General features: G+C 33.2%; 2 protein-coding genes across 2 annotated transcripts; one reads left to right on the forward strand and one right to left on the reverse strand.

Moving 5' to 3' along the window:
- Positions 1-12941: 12941 nt before the first annotated feature.
- On the forward strand, positions 12942-14956 carry LOC106429848 (pentatricopeptide repeat-containing protein At3g49240, mitochondrial). Its single transcript, XM_013870618.3, has one exon. It carries the CDS (start codon positions 12958-12960, stop codon positions 14836-14838), a length of 1881 nt encoding a protein of 626 aa, XP_013726072.2. The 5' UTR covers positions 12942-12957; the 3' UTR covers positions 14839-14956.
- A 198-nt stretch (positions 14957-15154) lies between these two features.
- LOC106429845 (protein DEFECTIVE IN MERISTEM SILENCING 3-like) lies at positions 15155-17516 on the reverse strand. The gene is made up of 7 exons (XM_013870615.3): positions 17329-17516; positions 16771-17002; positions 16476-16698; positions 16211-16402; positions 15808-16128; positions 15517-15738; positions 15155-15416 (listed from the first exon to the last, which is right to left on the reverse strand). Exons 1-7 carry the CDS (start codon positions 17347-17349, stop codon positions 15410-15412), a joined length of 1218 nt encoding a protein of 405 aa, XP_013726069.2. The 5' UTR covers positions 17350-17516; the 3' UTR covers positions 15155-15409.
- Between the last annotated feature and the right edge of the window lie 5232 nt (positions 17517-22748).

Raw genomic sequence — 22748 nt, forward strand, 5'->3', positions numbered from 1 at the left:
TAGAGGTTATTAATTAACTTGGTGCGATGAAGTAATCGATTTGTACATATATGCAAACTAGCTTTGGTTTTACACACAAAAAAAGTGAACAGAAGTATACAGTTTACTCTGCCGTTCTAAAAAAGAAATATAAAGTAAACTTCAGTGTTTTTGTGTCAATGTGACTATATGAGGACTAAAAGGAAATATAAAGTCCCGCTACGTTAATTATGTTTTGGACCAACTAAATTGAATGCGACATTCAAACAATTTAATGCCCAGCGACAATAATTATATTTTGTTTGAATGATATAACTAATATTCAAACAGGCGTTCATTTTGAAAATCAATTTTCATTAATAGGATGTGTCGGCGACGGAGACGAACTGTAGAACCGATGTGACATAAGTCAATAAGGTCACGACCGACACTGACGGTAGGGTCCACGATTTCGGGAACTTTGGTTCCAATAATTCTAGGTCCGATTCACTCACTTCTCAGCAATGATACCAAACACCAAACTGTTATCTTACGTTTGCATTATCATTCATTTTCTTATAACAAACATATATATATATATATATATATATGTATATAATATTGCTATAACAAATATATGACCTAGGATTAAATGGGATATAAATTATAATTCATATAACCTACTGTGTTGTATTTGCTTCACGTCAAGACTTTCAATCTGTTATAATCAAACACTAATCGTGAAACCAAAACGTATAATTATCAAGATTTTTTTCAAGAAAAAAACGTATAATTATCAAGAGCGTGGAACAAAGTGGACCAATGTAGACAAAAGGCATTGAACAGGTTGATCCAGAATGTGGATCCAAAGTTGGGTGATGATTATATTCAGGGGTGAGCTAGCAGCCATATCACAAAAATAAAATAGGCCCTGGAGTAAAAAAAACGAAGACCATTTTTTCAGACAGCATATATTTTTTTTTAGAAATTGAGTCCAACTCTAAACTAAAAAAATAAAAAATGCAATGATTTATGTGCAGATGCACCTTCAGCATATGCACATGGCCGGCTTAAAGTGGAAGGGGTCGGCTGATCTACCTAATTAAATGTTATATGTTTTTAATTAAAATTGCTTATGATTGTTAAAAGAATCTAATTGACCCAAAAATAAAAGAGAAATTGGGCTGTATAACCTTTAAACAAATTATAATTCATTATACAACTAAAACCCCTAACTTTCATCTACAGTACATGTATTTTATGTAATAATGTTATATTACTTTTCAATTCAACCTGTGTAACCTGCTGAGAATTATTTATTAAAAAAATATTAAATAAATAATTTAATAAATTGTGGTTATCATTGTTCCACATCTCTTTCTTTTCTTCTTCCTCTTCTCCTCCAATCTTTGTTTTTTTCATACATACGAACACAACTACTAGACTAAGAAAGAATATGGATTTTGGGCTTGTGGAATTGAGTTTGTAGGAGAAAATGGCACCGTAGAGAACGACGAGGTGACACCACAATTTCTTTTTTTTTTTGAGTTTTTTTTAATGTTGTTCATCTTGATTTTTTTCATTGTTATTTAAATTGTTATAGTATGCTGTATTGATATGGTATGATGAAGAATAATTACTCTGGACTAGTGAATGTGTGTATCACCATGTCTGTAAAAAGAAGAAGATGTGAAGAAGATGAACTCGTCGACTATACTATATGTAGTGAAAGAAAATTATAGTATAGTACGATTCTTATATTTTTGTACAATTCGCAAATACCAAACTAAATAGTATGCTACGGTTGTTGTATTATTGTACCATCGATTGTTTGATAAATTCATTATTTATCAATTTCTAGTTTACAACTATATGTACTATACTATTTATTTTGTTCTGTACTATTTGGGTTTAAAGTTTATACTTGAGTTTAGGTTTAATGATTAAGATTTAGGGTTTCGTATTTGGAAGGTGGGGGTTGATGTTTGAGTTTAGTGACCGTATTATGTATGTTCCATTTGACGATTAAAAAATAGTGTTTTTTTTTTCTCACCAATTTGTACTATACTATGTATTTTGTTCCATTCTATTTGTGTTTATAGTCTATACTTGGGTTTAGTGATTAGGATTTAGAGTTTAGTATTTGGAAGGTGGAAGTTTAGATTTGGGTTTAGTGATAGCATTTTTGGGTTTAGTAATCAAAAGTTAGGTATGAGTTTAACATTGAGGAGTTTTGTTAGGATTTAGTTTAATATTACATAATATTATATACTATTTTCAGATTTTGATAATTAGGTTTAAGGTTTATATTTGGGTTTAGGGTTTAGAGTTTAGTATTTAGATAGAAGGGTGATGTTTAAAGTTTAGGGTTTATTATTTTGGAGTTGAGGTTTGGATTAAAGTTTAGTATTTAATAGGTATGAGTGAATTTTGAATCCTATTATTTTAGTGATATGATATAGAAAAATTAGATGCATATTTATGTGTTAAACAAAAGTGTGGTGTTGATTGAATTACGTGTGATAATTAATTATGGGGTGCCAAATTGTTGATGTCATCAATTTCTCTCTCTATTGGCAACTTGAACAAAAAAAGGTATTACCGGATAGAAGTTGACATAATTGTTATGGACTTTATTATGTCAAAATAAATGTTCTGCACTTAATTTCCTTTTCAAATTTGGTCATTTGGCAAATTCATCCAAAATAAAAGCGTAAAAAAGTATAAGAAAATTGGATGATTGAATTTACTCTGGTGCTGGGCTCATTTTTTTTGTTTTAAATTCAATTTAAATATCGAATCTATTAAAATTAAAATATTTTTTGTACTTAGTCCTAAGTTTTTTTAAATAATACGGTCAAATGCCACTGGAATTAAAACACAGTAGTTTAATACCATTACTTAGAATATACCAAAATATTTTGTTCTTATCGTATTACATTAAAAGAGAATGTACGCAAAATCTGGGATTTTTCAAGTATATTCTCAATCTTGCATCTTTTTTTATTTACAATTAATGAATAAAATATTTACAATGCTATTGAAAAATGTATTATATCTACTCACGCATTGGTTATATATCAAATCCAATCCTTTTGGCTGGAAAAGCAATGTTTCTTTTAAAGCAATGTTTCTTTCAAACATATTATCCTATAGATTCAGCCTTGAGTTTGAGATGTATCCAATTCTATCGGTTGCTTTCTCCCTCTCTCAAGCGAGTGTAAGTCCTTGCTCAGTCGAAAGATGAAATATCGAGCTTAGGTTATCTTTGGGCGAGAGATTTATACTTCTCAAATTTCTTTCAGTCATTATTAGCAAGGAGATATTGGGTCCGAATGGTGACCGCGGAATTGATAATATTAGCGGGACGGAATTTATATGCGGTACGGTCTAAGTGGGGTTAGTGCGGTTTGTGGGACAAGTGCGGTTTTGACCAAATTAGCGGTGCGGAATTGTGTTGATTGGTGAACATGTATAGTTTGCGGAATTGAACAATTAAAAATAATAATATTAAACAAAAATATCAATGAAATCAATATAATTTTGATGTTTTCTTTTATTAACTAGAAAAATAAATAATAAATATAAATCTAGCTATATATAATAAAGAAGTCAATATTAGAATATTTATTTATTTTTACAATTAAAATTCTAAATTTTATGAATATAACAAAATAAGAATAACATATGAGAGCTAAAAAGATTTTTTACATTCTTTCTTAAGAAAATAATTTTATAGTTATACATACATATATATTTCTTTAGTTAGGTTAAAGTTAAGATTAAAATTTAAAATTCGGTTGAGCCGGTTGGACCGGTCGACCATTGATCCATTTATAGTTATACATACATATATATTTCTTTAGTTAGTTTTTTTTTAATAATATTATAATTTCAATCTGTTTATTTAGTAATAATGTTATAATTGTTTTTATAGTTTTAAATATTAATCTTAAATTCATATATATATATATATATATATATCTTTATTTATTATATTTTATCTTATGTTTTTGTTTGATCCTAATTTTAAGAGTCTAATAATTAAATTATGAATGCCACAAATATTTAAAAGTTTAATAATATCAATTAAATACTGCGTTAGTAAAAAAACGTTAATCATATAATTATCAGTCATTAAATAGTTGTTACTACACGTCCCCACGTGCACATAATACATATTAGTAGTATATTACTACTCTTGTATATCATTATTTGTATTGTTAAAAATAATATGTCTTTCAAAAATTTGTGAAAGGCGTTTTTTTAAAATACCGCACACTTTTTCATGTGTTCGCGGTTTTGCATGTTTATTGATTTTATGTGAGTTATCGAAGTTCGTGTGCGGATTTTAATTCTTATTTGCGTTTTTCATTAAAAAACGCTGTGTGAAAAAGTAATTACGTAAATGGTGACACTGAAGCGTTTTTGTAAAAAAAGTTGAAATCCGCCCCGCACATGTGTCGCCAATCATAACCATTGTCTAGTACAACTTGGAACAAAGAAAATCCTGGAGATTTTCAGGAAAAGAATTTTATAGCTACAACAAACTCCGCCGGAGAAGAACACCTAGCTAGAAGATTTGATCGGAGATGGTAAGGAAGTGTTGCAGTGAGGACTTCCAGATTTTTCTTTATATGCCACAAAATGGTTACACGTGGATTGCGCTTTCTTTTGATCCTTATCTTAAGTGTGTATGTGGTTAACTTAAACAAAATTGTACGAGAACCAATTTCAAAACTTTAATGAAAAGTTTGTTGACAAAAAAAATCACTTCAAGTCAGTTAATTACTATTAAAATTGTTAAAAAAACATTTCTAACCTTTTTGGTTTCTGAAAAATGGTAATGATCTTCACCATGTATTGTCATGAAATCAAATAAAATTAAACCAGAAAGGTTAGTCATACGAGATCTTGAAGTACAAAAGACATTTAAATTTCATGTTTTGGATATTCATAAGATCCCATCATATCCAAACCTTTTCCCAAATGGTTCTCTTTTTGCTAATATGGACCATTTATTTTGGAGAGTTAACCCAAAAATAGAGGATCATCAGTTTGCCTGGATATTATGGTATATTTGGAAGGGCCGGAACAACAAAGTGTTCAGTAACCTGGATGTTGATCTGAGGGAAACGCTTCGATTAGCAGAAGTTAAATCAACACTGTGGGCTAAGTCACATGTTATTAATGATCATAGGTTGACACAGGAAGTACAGGTAAGGCCAGATTTAGGAACCACAGGAAGATGGTGTTTCACAGACGGTTCTTGGAAAGATAAAGAACTTTTTTCAGGACACGGATGGTTCAGTACGTTACCAGGGTTTGATGGTTTATTAGGGGCAAAGAATGTAAGGGCATGCTTCTCACCTCTTCATTCGGAGATAGAGGCTTTAATTTGGGCAATAGATATATGAAAAACTTAAGGTAATTTCAGGTTACGTTTGCGACGAATTGTTCTCAATTGGTGAAGATGGTTTCGGAACCAGAGGAATGACCAGCATTTGAAAGCTACCTGGAAGATATTAAGCTTTTGCGGCGCAGTTTCGTCAACTCAGATATTGTTCATGTTTCTAGGACGGAGAACATAAAGGCGGATAGCTTGCCACGTAGTGCTCGGAAACAACCGTCTTTCGTCGTGCACATGGACGCAGAGTTACCACATTGGTTTACAGAGTCTACATGAATCTGTAAATGTCTGCTGTCAAAAAAAAAAAGATATTCATAAGAAGTTCAAAACATAATCTAAAAATACAAAAAACGTTTAGAACTTCATGTTACAAAACTTCGCTTCACAAATTCAAAGTGATATGGGTATTTTTGAAAACTAAATAACAGAATACACTAATACTAACGTTGATGTGTGACAATGATAACAAATGAACCGTAACAAAACTTCATGGTTTAGTTATTCACTAACAAGCAATTAGGACTTGATCATACAGCAAAGGTTATATTTGATCTAAATCACAGATTTACATTAATCATCATCAACAAACAAAAGCTACTACAGAAGATATCATGTATAGGAATACAATACTTAGATTAGAACTATCATCCTAACTGACATACTCAAAAAACGATATTCAAATTAATCAGCTTCAAATAAAGTCTCAGCCTAAAATATTGTAAATGTTAAAAATTACAAATTAAATAAATTAAGAAAAAAAAATTATATGAAATTTTCAGATAAAATCAAATATAAACAATACTTTAATTTATGGGCAAATTTGTATTTGAATTTTTATTTATGTGGTTAAATAAAAACAAAAAAACTTAGATATGATATATAAAATAATTTTTTTTTCAAAATATAGTATTAACTAATTTAACTTAGTCACATATAAACTTTTCAACCATACTAAGTTATCAAACCAAATTAGTAAAAGATCTATTTTTGAAGACACAAAAAGTTGTTTGTTAACATATAAATAATACAATTTCATCAAATATATTTTTACCAAATTAAAATTTTTAAAATATAAGTATATATAACAGTATGTTCAAGAAGGTATGGAATCCGACTCTTGATTCCACATGTTTAAAAAAAAATTATATAATTTATTATTAATTTGACTCAAAATAAGCGTAATACATTAATAATACATTTAAATCATAGAATAAACTATAAATTTATGTTGACACTGATCCAAGCAATAATTAGTCCAACAGACATCCAAATAAAAAAAAAACATAATATGATACAATAATGAAATATGGTCTGAATAATAAATTAAAGTAGTACAAGTGGAACCATATAATTTTTGTTTTTGAAAATATTATATATATACCGTAAATTAAACATCTGTGCGGACGTGCTGATCAAACTCTAATATATAATTAAAACATAAATATTTCCTTGAACTTAACTATTTTTTGTAGGTTTTAAATTTAATACACCTTCTATTCTATGTTTAACCAAACTAAACTGATTCATTAGTTGTACTATAGGGGCACGACCCCCGCACAAGCGCGGGGATGTGTACGTTGTTGTGTTGTCTCTAACTCTGCAAGAGAAACCGATGTTTGTGAAGTTGTTTTACTGAGATTTGAAGAAAATGAAGTTTTATGAGGTGTTTTGAACTGCGAGTTTTATTGTTGTTGTTGTTGGAAAGAGCGATTGAAATGGATTGTTTTTTTGCTGATACCTATTTGAAATAACTTTGCACACTCCCAAGTCCCAACGATAATACGGTTAGTTTAAAGTTTTGATGGACCATAATAGGTCTGAAAAGTGTAATATCTGATATTTATTGCAGAGTATTATATTGTAATGGTAGGAGTGACATGACCATATTATTATTTTCAATATGCTAGGATTCATCAAGACTGCCATTATTATTTACAAATAAAGTTACTTGTCTCGGGGGAGAGAGAGTTTGCAGAAAATGCAAGACGCTACCAAAGTTCAAAATGAAAAAAAAAAAAGGAAATTAGCAATAATAAAAGACACGAAAGCTAAGTGAGCGCTGACCGTATTTTCTAGAAGATGATGTTGCTTGTCAACCTTCACCAGACTGTAGCTTGGTTGCTGCTACTACTCTCAGATGTAGTTGAACATGTGTTATTTTAAATTAGCAAGAAGAGAAAGTGTTTTTTAGCAAAAAAAAAAAAAAAAAAAAAGAAGAGAAAGTGTTGCAAAACTTATATTACTCCACCTTCGCATGAGTGCTAAAGAAGCTATCATCGCTGATTGTAGAGATGGTGAAGTTACTGGTTGGGGGTGAAATTTTATGGAGTGAAACGAATTTGGAAAACGTATCCTTTGCCAGCTAGCTCTTCAAGGCATCTTGGTAGCCATTGCAGACACATCTTTCTTGGTGAGTTTAATCATCTCCCTATCAAAGACCACAAACATGGCACTATCGTTGCCGTCATAACCGGTAGATCAACATGGAACCTGGATAAAGAGGGCGATAAATGTGAGCATATTTGTAAATTTGGCTTTACTTTTAGATACTTGTAAGGATATACACGTCGAACCTAATAACCCCAGTCACATTCGGAGAAACACATCTGTTGCACCGAAGGGAAGTGTTGGATTTGTCCAACTTCCTGCTGCATCACTATCCATTTTGTTGGAGGACCCAACTATCCCAGCTATACAAATAAAATCAGCTTCATGTGTCTAAACAGAAACCTATGTTACATGGAAACGGAAGTGGGTACGTGGAAGCGGAAGCGTAAGGAAGCGCAGAAGCGAGATTTTTTAAAATATTAGGAAGCGGGTACGTATTGGAAGCGTATATCCATATATAAATAAATATATATATATGCAAAATTTTTAAAAAATTAGGACTAAAAATTATATGATTTAAATTTGAAATAAAACATTTATTCATTTATAATAATTTTGAAATGATTTTATATTAAAACTGTAAAAATACACATAAATTATGTTTACAAAAAATATTATATTAATTATTTTTAATACTTCATAAATAATTGACACTATGTTTCAATATGTGCTATATCTTTAATAAAAAATCTCAATGCATAAAGATAATTTATAGTATTATTTTTGATATTTGTATATTTATAACTCAATATTCATTACTATTAATTTTTTTTATTTTATATAGATTAAAACTATGGTTTTATATTTTATTGATATACATTGTATTTTTTTTTTAAACGGAAGCGTGATTCCAAAACGGAATCATAAGCTTCCAACAGGTTTTTAAAGAGAATATTTTAGAAACGTTTTGGAAGCGAGATTCTGCAAGCTTCCACGAGGTTCCGATTCCGATTCCGGTTCCGAAGCGGGAAGCGGACGTCCGATGAAGCTTCCGTGCAACGTAGACAGAAACAACATAGTTACCATTTGCTGTTGCTATTTTACAGCCACATAGGACTAACAAAATGTGTTCAAAGCGTGAGTTTTACCTGCTCATTAGAGCTGGAGATGAACGTGTTGAGTTCTCTAACTGACACAATTGGTATCAACATGCGTGAAAACCTCTCCTGCTGCACTGCACAAAAACATATCTTTGCCAAATATTAACTCTTTAAATTAATAATCCTCTTACCCAACTACAAGTAGTAATTTCTCCATTTAAGAAATGGTTATTAATGGGAGATATATAACGTTAATTTATTTGGAGTAGGTGATAAACTCTTTAAATTAAAGATCATCGTGCGCCTCGAACAGACACAACTTTTCTCTGGAATAGTCGCCTCTCTTGCAGATAATTATAATTACATTTGACTCTCTCTTATGTATGTAATGTGTAGTCAAGTCACTAAATTTGAACTCCACTCCATTAAATCGTCTCCTTCTCTCCCTTTACATATATACAGTTTGCTCTCTCCCACTAACATTCTCTAGCAAAAAAAAAACAGATAAATCACCAAAAAACAAAGAAACGATACATCATCTCTCAAGTGTCTAACAATGTGGCACACTACAATATTCTTGCTGACGTTGTATATAACAGGAGCATCACAGCATGGCGTTTAAGAGTGAATATACTCATGATCCAGTTGTTATATTCCTATGTTTCCGGTTTAAGACCCAACTGGAGTTATATCCTAGCGGATGAGGTTGTAAGTCTAAAATCACCGTCTTTCAATTTTCAAAAAACATGCAACAATGCAAACTAAAAAATTGATTCTTAAACTTTATTATGCAGAGAACCAAGATGGAAATGACCATTTATCCATGAAGCAATGGCGGAGCCACATTGTAGGTAGGGTGGTCAATTGACCCTATGAAATATTTAAAATTTAACATTTAGGCTAATATCCACTATTTTTGATGTGGTAACCTAGTTAAAAATTTTCTGTTTGACCCCCATGTGTTGAGTTCAAAACTCAGATACTACCCTTCTAGCTGTAATAAAATAATTATGACCCCTGTGAAGTGAAACTCTAGCTCTACCACTGACAGAAAGTGCATATAGATTTAGAAACCTAGAGAACCAAGAAGGACAGTGGGTGGAAATTTTTCGGATAGAAGTTGATCATGCCTATCCAGGTTTCAATGCAACAAACTCTCGATTCAAACTATCTGCTACGCCGTATACTAAAGTCCACACCATCGATCCTCTGAACAAACATCATTACATGGAATTCAAGTGTATTTCCCTCACTTCATGAGCAGAAACTATCCCATAGGTACTAATACTAACTACTAAAATATATTTCAGATAATGTATATGTAAGTAACAAAAGTTAAAGCACTTATCTTGTAGATATAATGGGAGTGGTCTTCAAAGGTGGTGTTTTACATAATAGACAACACGTAGGTACAAAGTAACATATGATCACGGCCAAACGTTTACATTAGTGTAATGGACACACATTGTTTTATTCATAATAGTGAGAGTGAGATAAAATGTGTGGCAACTGGCGATCGTGCTTATGCCTTCTGGGATGGGTTTGAAAATCGCGGAGAGGTGATTGCGGTCCTTAAGATGTGGAGAATCTGGAGGTTTTATAAGTAAGTGTATTATATTGTTTTTTTAGTTTTAAATGTGTTAGTTGAATAAAATGTTTCCTAAACTCATTTATACAAGTTAGTTTGATGATGATGATCTGTGACTTGAAACCGAGGGTGGGTTATCTGACTTCAGGTTCAATCCACGTTTGCCGGAGGTTGAGGAGTTCATGCAATCGCTACTTAACAGTGATCCTTATGTTCGTAGATACGGAGCTATGAGGCCTTTGTAAAACTTGGATGTTCTCTCTATTTTTTTGGTTGTGTTTTATTTGAATATATTTTTACGCATAAAATAAAACTATGGTGAAATAAAAATAATTATCTTTGTTCTTATCTGATTGCATTAAGTTATTTTTTGGTTCAAGGTGTGTAAGGAATATTTTCTATATATCATTGAATTTTGAGATAGAAAGATACATAGATACGGAGAGAAAATTATGATAGACTTAAAAATAGTCATTGCACAAACATGTATTATAGCATTAAACATATTGAGATAGAATTACAATATACTTATACACTAATAATAATATCTATATATGCAATATATGAATCATAATAATGCTCACACATGCATGCGGGCGGTCCACCTAATTTTTAATATAATTGAAAGCAAAAATTTCTTCATATTTTCTAAAAACACGATCAATAATGTTTTCATATATAATATTAAACAAATAAACAAAATATACAAACGTATTCAAATTACAGTATGTCAAAGAATTTATACAAGTTTATAATCAAATAAAAAATTAAAATGATTTATTTTAGTAATAGATATCACCAAATTACATATTTATTTTAATATCAATTTCAGTTACATTTCAAGGAATAAAAACCCATATGACTAGCCAAATCCTTCTTTAGTAGAGTAGTTAAAGCTATTATTAACAATGGTGATAATGTTGAAAACGAAAAAAAGAAGATGTTAGTTCATTTGAGTTGAATTGATTCAAGTAATTGATCATTAAAAAAGGGGTCAACCCTGATTAAGTAATTTTTAATACATTTCAATTATTAAAATAAATAATATTCTAGAAAATATATTTTTGTTAAAAAAATAATAATATCAAAATTCATTATTTTATAATCTATAAATAAAGATTTGATTCATTTAATTCAAACACATAATTTTTTTACTATAATATTTGATATTATTCAACAATTGTTTTATTATATAAATAATAATTCTGTGTGAAATAGATAAAAAAATTATAATTAAAATTAAGTAAGTTTTATTTATTTAAAAGTTTTAGTTGATAATTATTATTGACATGTATTTATAAAGCAAAAAACAGAAAAAAATAAATGAAATGTAAAATGGGTACTGAATTTTTCAAAACAAAAACCATTGTAAATATGAATATTGAATAATTGTTAAATGATTATGTGGAAAAGAGGTAATGTGATGTGGAATGTACAAAGTGAAAAGGTGTCGAAGGATATAACCGTTGTGTGGAATTGTGAAAATTGATCGTTATATAGATCGAACTTGTGGGTAGGGCTGAGAATTTTAATCGGAACCGTTTACCCGAAATGGACCGGTTCAGTTATGGCTATATTACCCGAGGGATCCTGCTTCTAATACCCGTAGGCATCAGCTCGGTTTTGATTTTTACCAAATATCAGAACGAGTACCCATTTGGATAAGCAGAAAAACAAAAAAGCAACTATGTTAGTACCAGACCACTTTAATTTACATATAATTTTTTTTTGTCAATATATATAGGATTCACATAATTAATATGTATCTGAAACCAATCTAAAACCGATGATACTCAATCCAAAACCTAAACCAAAATCTACTAAGTACTTATTGAGTATAGAATTCATATATTCTAAAGATCCACCCGAACCCATTCCGAATATCTGAATTCCCAAGCCTACCTATGAGTCACAGAAACCCCATATATGAATGAATAGCCCAAGACACCTACAAAAAAACAAAGAAAAGTGTAACTAGGGCTGCACATTCGGGTATCTCTTCGGGTATGAATACTATCCAGTCGGGTATATGTTTTCGGATTTTGAAAAATTGTCCCATTCAGGTCGGGTTCGAGTCGGATCCGGGTGGGTTGGGGTTTTATCCGAAGGAACCAAACTACTCGATTCGACTTAGATATTTTATATTCACACATTACTTAAACTTATCCAAAATAACTTTAAAATCTAAAAATACTCAATTTATGTGGTTCGAATTGGTTACTTTTATCTGAAAGTAACCATGAATATAAAGTTATTTAAGTATTTTTATCCAAAACATCCATTTTCATCTACAAGTGACCAAAATAACTAATATAATTGGTTTATAATTTTAATTTAGATATTTATATTTTATAAATATAATTTAAAAATAATATTATATATATTTATATGTTTGGATATTTTCGGATACTCGTTCGGTTCTTGGTGCAGACCGGGTTTGACTTCGGTTTTTCGAATTTTGAGAAATAGTCCCATTCAGATATTTAGATAGGATCCGACCGGATTGGATATCCTATTTTTAGGATCGGTTCGGGTAAATACTTGGGGTATGGATATGATGCCCAGTCTTAGGTATGTATGTCTGTCTCTATCACCACGGCAAAATATACTTCTCAGTTACCAAACAAGCCTACAACTTCATCATCTCCAAACCCCAAAACCCTTCTAAAACCCTATCATTCACACTCAGAATTCTCACATTTCCAGCCATGTCAATTTCCAAAGCTGCCCTTCTGCAAACACTCGCTCGAGCCTACCGCCCTCCGCCGTTTTCCGCCGTCCGACGCATGTCTGTCGCGACGCAGGAAGAAGCCGCGGCCGCCGAAAGTCGCCGTCGTAAGCGTCGTATTCGCATGGAGCCACCACCTCTCAACAGATCCAATCAACCTCAAATCTCTAGACCTATCCCGAACCCAAACATCCCGAAGCTACCAGAATCAGTATCCGCCCTCACCGGAAAACGCCTCGATCTCCACAACCACATCTTAAAACTAATCCGACAGAACGATCTCGAAGAAGCCGCTCTCTACACTCGTCACTCCGTCTATTCTAACTCCCGCCCCACGATTTTCACCGTCAACGCCGTTTTAACGGCGCAGCTCCGTCAGTCGAAGTACGGGGCGCTGCTGCAGTTACACGGTTTCATCAACCAAGCTGGCATCGCCGCCAATATCATCACCTACAACTTGATCTTCCAGGCTTATCTTGATCTTAGAAAGCCTGACGTTGCTCTGGAGCATTACAAGCTCTTTATAGATAACGCGCCGTTGAATCCTTCCGTTGCTACTTTTAGGATCCTTGTTAAGGGTTTAGTTGACAATGGGAGTCTTGAGAAAGCCATGGAGATTAAGGAAGATATGAGTGTTAGAGGCTTTGTTCCTGACCCTGTTGTTTATAGCTATCTAATGATAGGTTGTGTGAGGAAGTCTGATGCTGATGGTGCCTTTAAGCTTTATGAGGAGTTGAAGGAGAAGCTTGGTGGGTTTGTTGAGGATGGTGTGGTTTATGGGCTGTTGATGAAAGGTTATTTCATGAAAGGGATGGAGAAGGAAGCTATGGAGTGTTGTGAGGAAGCTATTGGAGAGAACTCAAAGGTTAGGATGAGCGCTATGGCTTATAACTACGTGCTTGAGGCTTTGGGTGAGAATGGGAAGTTTGACGAGGCTTTGAAGTTGTTTGATGAGATGAAAAGGGAACATGATCCACCGAGGCGTTTGGCTTTGAATTTGGGGAGTTTTAATGTGATGGTTAATGGGTATTGTGGTGAAGGAAAGTTTGAGGAAGCATTGGAGGTTTTCAGGCAAATGGGTGAGTTTAGCTGTAGTCCTGACACTTTATCATTCAACAATCTGATGAATCAGCTGTGTGAGAACGGATTGTTGGCAGAGGCTGAGAAGCTTTACAATGAAATGGACGAGAAGAAGGTGAAGCCTGATGAGTACACTTATGGTTTGTTGATGGATACTTGTTTCAAGGAAGGTAAGATAGAGGAAGGAGCTGCGTATTACAAAACGATGGTTGAGTCGAGTCTGAGAACAAACTTGGCGGTGTATAACCGGTTGCAAGATCAGCTGGTTAAAGCCGGGAAACTCGGCGATGCGAAATCCTTCTTTGATATGATGGTGAGCAAGCTCAAGATGGACGACGAGGCTTACAAATTCATCATGAGGGCGTTAAGTGAAGCTGGGAGACTGGACGAGATGCTTAAGATTGTGGACGAGATGCTGGGTGATGAAACTGTTAGAGTGAGCGAAGAAATACAAGAGTTTGTGAAAGAAGAGCTGAGGAAAGGAGGAAGAGAGGATGATTTGCAGAAACTTATGGATGAGAAAGAGAGATTGAAAGAGGAGGCAAAGGCGAAAGAGTTAGAAGCAGCAGAAGCCAAGAAAAGGAGTACAAATATTAGTATAGCTTCGTTAATGAGTCCAAAACTAGAAGAAGAAAAGAAAGAATAGGTAAAAGATGCTTTGGGATAATAATGGTGTTGTTGAAGAAGTCATTGTAGGAGAAGAAAGCGTGAATAAGCTATGATCCACCTTTTTTTTTTATTATGCCAGGATTTTTGCAGTCGTTTTTTCAACCTTGCTTCTGGTTTCATAAATATTATTATTAACATGGTTTCAAAATAGATCTACTTGATGCTATCTATATGACTCTGCATCGTATTCTTTAATACAGGCTTGTGCATGTAAAATGCAAGTTGTGACAATAAAGTTTAGGAAAAAAGGAGTCCAAACAAGACAAAAGCCATATAATAAATAAGACATAGAGGAAACATAAGACTCTAAAGCCTTGAAGAGGTTATATAATAAAAGTATCCATCATTATATGTACATGTTGAAGTTAACCGAAACATATGACTAGAGAAATACAGAAGCGAAGTAAAGAAATCTAAACCAAACTAGTCTATGGAAGCAACTTATCAAAAACTAAGACTAGAAACATGTTCTTAAAGTCAAAATAAGATGTCCTCTAGAAGTGCATGTTACTCAGAGCTCCGTGGTTCTTTTGCTTGCTCTCTTTTCATCATTGCCTGGAGCACCACAACACACAAATACAGCGAGATATGTTAGCCCATGATATGCTGCAATCATATATGTATGGAGTCTGGTCAGCAAGTAGATAAACACTACCTCATACTAGTGGATGAGCTCTGAGCCAAGAATCGAACAAACTCGTCTTTCTTCTTGCCAAAGTTGTAAACAGCATGATCACGGAGCACTTGCGTTCGCTTTATGTCCTCCAGCGTTTTCTCCTTCTTCTGTTTCAGCTCTTTCATTTGCCTCTCCGCCTCACTATGATTATCCATCGCCCGTGAAGCATTTGGCTTTGCAAACCTCACCTTCACCTCATCACTGCAATTTTGCATTTGTTACAGAGGGAAGAACCAAAAGAGGGAAAAAAGGTTGTCAGAATCTTCTTACCTGCTTCCAAGTGTTAAGATCCCGCCTGTTCTAACGATTCCTCCATCCAAAGACACTGCACCTTCACTTATGCATGGGAGGGCACTAATCATATCAGCCCTAGTTTTGTACACCTGAAGACGGGAGAACAGACTGTAGAACAAAGTCTCACGAAGACCGTGTCCATATGCTGTGACACAGAGTAGGTAAGCTGGATCGATCTGTATCATGTTCACAGCAAAACCGAGAAAACCTGGGGGATACTCGCCGTTTGGTAGTTTTGGTTTCAGAAGATTAAGCCTTCTTTGTGGATCACCAGCTATGAACTGACCCACATACGGTCTAAATGTCACCAGAACAAAGTGTCATTAGAAAAGATTTTCATAACGAAAGTATCTAAACACAATTGGTTAATACAGAGTACCTCAGATTTTCGAGAGAGATGGCATCGAAATGGCCTTCAATGGTTCTGCCAATCGAAGAGCCAAGCCCGTGAAGTCCAGCATTTCTATCAACGTTGCCTTGGCTATCATAACTCTCTAGGCCCTTAACACTGTCGTAGTCCTTGCATACAAGTGCCAACATCGAACGAGTCCCTAAATAATCCGACAAAACCCTGCAATTTATGAAGAGGGAGCTAGTCAGTTTCAGACTACAGAAACCATCACAAGAAAGGAGGTGGAACTAACTGGCTCAGGTTTTCATCATGGACTTTCCCGAGTTTGGCTACAACTCCAACAACACCTTTTGTCAACGTCACCTGAGGAGAATGCCGAGACTGAACATGAGTTAAAACTGCAGCAGCTGAGTTTGCATGGCGAAGGATCTGCTCATTGATGTCTTCACCCTGAAGGTTGCCATCACAGTTCTCGCTCCTAGGAGTGCCTGAAGGATTGAGTTTGTTCATATGAACTGCCAAACAAAAGCCGACATTAAACACCTCTCAATTCTCAGACAGAATGTGGGTATAAGCAGGACTCGAACCTTGCAAGTCGAGGATAGATTCATCCAGTTTGGTTTTCTGAGCCTTGAGAAACTTCAAGCTATCTTCGTGCGTTTTGAGTTTGATACCCATGGCTTCAAGATCAGACTGGATCCTATTGGAAGTGAACAAAGCAAACTCTGCCTGAGATATCCCTCCTCCGTTCTGGGTTGTTTCTTTTGGATCCACCATCATCATCGTTGATGGATCTTGAACAGCCGCATGAAACGAAATCTACAAAAATTGGATTAAAAAATCAATTCTTTCATAAACCCTAACCCTCAATTTCGAAAAAGCTGAAACCTTTAAGACCTTTCATCCAATTTAACCACAGATACTGAACAAAAAAAGGGAATTGCATTAAGCCAAGAACATAACTCGGCCAATGTAGTCGCATGCAATTGAACAATATAATCAAAACCCACCAGAAAGATACAAAAATAAGAAAGTAAAGATGAAACTTTTCTCCAGGTTTACAGAGAGATTGATCGCGTAAAGAAGAGATCAGAAGCTAGATTCTTGATGTTCTAAGTAACAAAAGAGAAAGTTCTTGACCAGACCTGTTGACCTGTTGGATACATTGCTCCTCCTCCTCCTCCTCAGCTTCAATGTTACTACCGGAGAATCTTTTTTATTCGATCTCTGCGCTTCGGCTTCTTCTTTGGTCTCACTGGTGAGGAATTTAATTTTGCAGGGTCTCCTCTGGAAATGAAAGCCATTTTTTTACTCCTTTGGGCCGAAACACGTACGCAAGTATTTTTTCATTTTATTCTTTAATTATTTTCTTGGTGTACATTAGATAATCAGAAGAGAGCTAAGCTAGCCTTCGGTCCACGAAAGGCCCCATAACTAAGGGACCAAAAACTATATTTTTGTTCCCTCCCTTGGCTCTTAGAGCATCATTATCCCACATACCCAATTAGGATCTCTTATTTATTTTTTAATATTTTTAAGCAATAAATATGAGTTAAGAAACTCCGTTGAGAGACCCGATCATTTATGTCCTTCATTGCAAGTCTCTTATTTAAGGGTTTTAAAAAAATTAAAATTACAATTTTTTTTTATTTAATAAAACATAGTAAAAAGATTGAAATGAATCAGAGGAAGGTGAACATTGCCACACACACAAAAAAAAAACATTACCAAAAAGCTAGAGTCTTTGCTTATGACAACTCAAACATCAACCAAAGGACTAGTATAACACATAGATGAAACCAAATCATGCTGGAACTTGGAAGGTTTATGATAAGTCTGAGTTGCTCCAAAGAGGCTTTTGATGAGATAAACAAAAAAATTGCAATGCCAATGAAATTCCAGGGAACAACAGTATATTCTTTGCTTTGTTGATCCCAAACTACTAAAGCCTTGCATGTTACAAGCCAGCCGAAAAACAAATAACAAAATATATTGCAACTTAGATACTAGTATTACAGAAGCAAAATAACTCAGAAATAGTTTGTGGTGTTCCAGAGTTACCAAGCTTTGCGGAGTTGTTTCTCATCCAAGACAATGATTCAACTCCTTTCACAAACGCTCCTTCGAAGTTCACTGGAGGAAGAGGATCACCGAACGCTGCTAGTAGCCCATATAGAGCAAAGATCAAAATTCTAAACAAAAAAAAAGGATTGTATCAGAAGAAGTCACATGGTGTTTAATTGTTGCATTAGAAGATATTGTCTACCTTCATCTGTTTAGCAACGAGGGGCAAGCCTGATGCAGACAGCAAACGGTTCGCACATTTACCTGAACAAAAGGTGGAACCATTTTGAGCTACAGAGAGAGAGAGAGTTCCCTCCCTTGGCTCCTGGGTTACACGAATGCTTCATCAGACATTTGATTCCTGCTGTAGAACCAAAATTAGAATCAAATTCTTGTAAGAACTTACAGAATGTTACTTCCAAAACGCTTATAAAATATCCTATGTAAAAACACGTTGGAAGCTTATGATTTTATTTTAAAATCACGCTTTCGTTTAATAAAACATAATATCATAAATAAATTAAAAAAAATGATGTTTTTTTGTTTTTATATAAAATCTCAAAATTTAATAATAATGAAATAGAGAATAGAAATATACAAATATTAAAAATAGAATTATCTCTATGCATTGATGCTTTTATTAGAGATATAACATATATATTCAAATAAATTATGTCAATTATTTATGAAATATTTAAAATAATTAATAGAATAAATTTTTATAAACTAAATTTATGTGTATTTTACAGTTTTAATACAAAATCATTTAAAATTATTATAAAGAATAAATGCTTTATTTTAATTTGAATCATATAATTTTAGATTGGATCCCAACTATACTCTAGAATAACATTGTATACCTTATATACTGATTAAAATTATTCTAACATTTGATTTATGGTGATCTCGTCAATAGGGATGAGCAAAAAAAAAAATTAGAACTCTCCAATCCAATTAAAGGTAAATCGAAATCAAAGTGAAATATTGAGATTTTTATGTTCGACAATTGCATAGAAACTCACTTCTGAATATATATTCTTATAAGTATTTATAACATCAAAATATATTCCAATATTTACTTTAATGTATATTTTTTATAGTTAGTTAAATATTGAGATTTTTATGTTCGACAATTGCATTAAAATTTTTATTATACTTAATTTTTCTTCAAAAGTTCTCAACTATTTTAGTTTTAATTTTAAATGATGTTTCCGACGTTTATAGAGTTTTTAATTGTTAGTTTTAAATTGTGTATGTTTCTCTCTTCTTAACCATGCCACCAAACATTTGTTAGTGCAAACTGTTTTATTTTTTCAATTTTTTTAATTTAAATCTGTATTTTCCAGTCACAAATAAATCTTTGGATAACGAAAAATCGAATTAGAACCGAAACTGAAACTGGAATTATAACCAAACCCAAATTTAAAATTAATTCAATCGGGTTTCCAATGTGTCAATATATCCTAAACAAGCCCGAGTAAATCCGAACCGGCAACGAACCAAACTTTTATAATTTCTGAATTGGATTAAATTTGTGCTCCCGAAAAAGCCAAATCTGAATTGATCATGAACCAAAACTGATTGGACACTCTAACGCCAATGTATATGTGTTAACACCAAAATAATTTTTAGAGTCATTAGAGAAATAAGTTTAAATTATTAGAATAATTATAATATGTTTCATTCATTATTTGGTTTATCTAAACATATAATATATATTTCATTAAATTAATCATAAAATTAATTAGTAATATACAAAAAATCTTCTTCATTTTTTCCTTAAATAAAAACTACAAAACTGATGAAAGTAAATGACGAAATTACTTTATATGTTTTAAAATATATATAAAAATTGAAGATATTGAGTAATTTTGATAAAACATTTTGTACCATCTTTCATTTTTATTTAATTTTATATTGTTAAAATCAATTATTCAATCATATTAACCATATAATAAAATTATATTTTTTCATATATGTTACATTTTGATTTTTTTTAAATGGCAATAAATTATTAAACTATTAAATATCCCACATTAAATTTATTATGATCAATACTTTAATATTTTATTGTAAAAATATATAAATAATTATAAGATCATGAGTACATCATTTAATAGATACACATATATATATATATATATCATTTATACCATATAAATTTTAAAAATATTTTAATTTCAGAATTGTTATACTTAAATTTATAAAATTAAATATTTATGCAATTTAAATCGATCAAATCATTAAAATATATATTTTATTACTACTTTAAAATATTTTTAAAAATATTATGTAATAAATATTTTAAAAATATCTCACTCGGAGATTAAAGGCTCGAACCATGTATAAGGTGTTTCCTCTTTTTGAAGGGTATATTGATCAGTATGTAGAATCATAACCACTAAATCTTGACATAAAAACTAGTTTAGTAAGTTTATATAATCAATGTTCACTATAATCAAACTATAATTATACTATATAATTCTATGCAGCGAATGTTTTTTCAAACACTGATCACGATAAATTCATTGTAGCTAAGGATTATTAAGGTAGGTTTTCATGTACTATTTTCAAAAAATTACATGCATGGAAAGACATCTTCCATATCTATTAAAATAAAACTAAATCTTGACCCGCGCGACCGCGCGACCGCGCAAGTATTTAATTTTACATTTTAATTTGTATTTGTACTTAATTTTACATTTTTACGTTTTAGCGTAAAATATAACACCAATATTGGATATTATGTAAACAAATCAAACATTTATATAATAATATCATGTCTAAAATATATATAGCGGATAATTTTTTTAAATGAAAATTACGAAAAATAGAAAATTATAAATTAGTATGCTATTTACAAATGATACATTAGCTATAAATTAGTATCCCAAAACAGCATCTGCTCAACCTGATCTTACTGCAGTCCCGTTATGGGTAGATCTTCAGGGGGTTCCGGATCACCTATTCTCCCATAATGGTCTTACGTTTTTTGGAGATACTATTGGTCACACAGTGAAATTTCACCCGAATACGGAACGATGCGTCCGGCTTGATGTAGCTCGTCTACTAGTGGTTATGAATCTGGAGGAACCTCTACCTGCGAGTATAAATGTTAGGGGATCGGGTGAAGTCATCTCTGTGAGCTATCCGTGGCTGCCTCCACGTTGTCTTGGCTGCCAGAAATGGGGGCATACCGACAAAACATGTTCAAAAAATAAGCATGTCAAAGATAAAACAGAAGTTGCGAAGGAGAACGAGAAGGCTGCTGAAAGTACTGGAACTGAAGGTCTACAGGCGGGATTAGTGGTGATTACTGAGAACTCAAAACCCATTGATATTGAGAACCCTGTACTGGAGGTAGCGCTTTTGGCTACAGCAGCGACAAGTGCTCACGAATCCTCAACAAATGATAGTGAAGGGAAAGTTAAAGATACTGAAGTGATAGTTCGTGATAGCGTCTCAGGCAAGGTAGCGGAAGATATCGAGGTCCCTGAGAAGGAGGAACCTTGGCTGACGATACCTCAGAGTTCGCCTTCGGGCAAGCGCAACAATGGGAAGTCTGGTAGAGGCACGGAGATAGAGCTCCCTAGTACGAGCTCGTCGTCTAGATTCCATCTTCTTAGTACCGAACTTGAAGAAGGGGAGGTGGAAGTGGAGGAGGAAGTAGAGGAGGATAGTTCTAGTTCTGATGAGGAAAGTTCAGTGGAGTCTAAGGCAGTTATGGAGAAGAAAAAACAAATAGAGAAACAGAAACTTGGAAACAATAAGAGGAATCAGAAAAGCAACCCAAGTGTGAATGTTGGAAACAAGAAAGATCAAACTAAGGGTGCCAAGAACAAGAAAGCAAATCATGTCTCCTCACGGAGACACTAATGTGATGATATCATTATTTGCGTGGAACACCAGGGGCTTCAACAAAATGCGCAAACAAACAGCTCTTCGTTCTTGGATTCAATCTGCTAAACCCTCTTTTGGTTGTCTGATCGAAACTCGTGTTCGAGAAGAAAACAGTATATCTATTCTAAATTCTGCTCTTCCAAACTGGAACTTTCTTACCAACTATGATCATCACCGCCTAGGGAAAATATGGGTCTGCTGGGCGGGGGATGTCTCGGTTACACTTCTGTTTAAAAGTGCCCAATGTGTCACCGTCTGGGTTACCTCCGACACTGGCGAACAGTTCCTTTGCTCTTGTGTATATGCTTCGAATTTTGCAGTCGATAGACAATATCTGTGGAGTGAGATGTCTTACATTAAAGCGCAATATGCCTTAACAGGAGTTCCATGGATTGTGATGGGGGACTTCAATGAAACTCTGGCGTCTTCTAAACATTCTCGAGGTACTTTATCTAGCGCAAATCTCCGAGGCATGCAGGCCTTTTAGTCTGCAGTTGCCACCTGCAACCTCACTGATCTTCCCTCTTTGGGACCTACTTTTACTTGGACAAATAAGCGGAAAGAGAACCCTATTGCAAAAAAACTGGATCGTGTGCTTGTG

This window comes from Brassica napus, chromosome A6 (assembly GCF_020379485.1).
Source record: "Brassica napus cultivar Da-Ae chromosome A6, Da-Ae, whole genome shotgun sequence".
NCBI classification, from domain to species: Eukaryota; Viridiplantae; Streptophyta; class Magnoliopsida; order Brassicales; family Brassicaceae; genus Brassica; species Brassica napus.

Bases quoted from the DNA above. Each gene is read 5' to 3' on its own strand.
- LOC106429848 (XM_013870618.3), top strand. From the start codon at position 12,958: ATGTATGTCTGTCTCTATCACCACGGCAAAATATACTTCTCAGTTACC.
- LOC106429845 (XM_013870615.3), bottom strand. From the start codon at position 17,349: ATGTATCCAACAGGTCAACAG. The intron at 16,699-16,770 runs GTTCGAGTCCTG...TTTGTTTGGCAG, and splicing joins ATCTATCCTCGACTTGCAAG to TTCATATGAACAAACTCAAT. The intron at 16,129-16,210 runs GTACTCTGTATT...GGTGACATTTAG, and splicing joins ATCTCTCTCGAAAATCTGAG to ACCGTATGTGGGTCAGTTCA.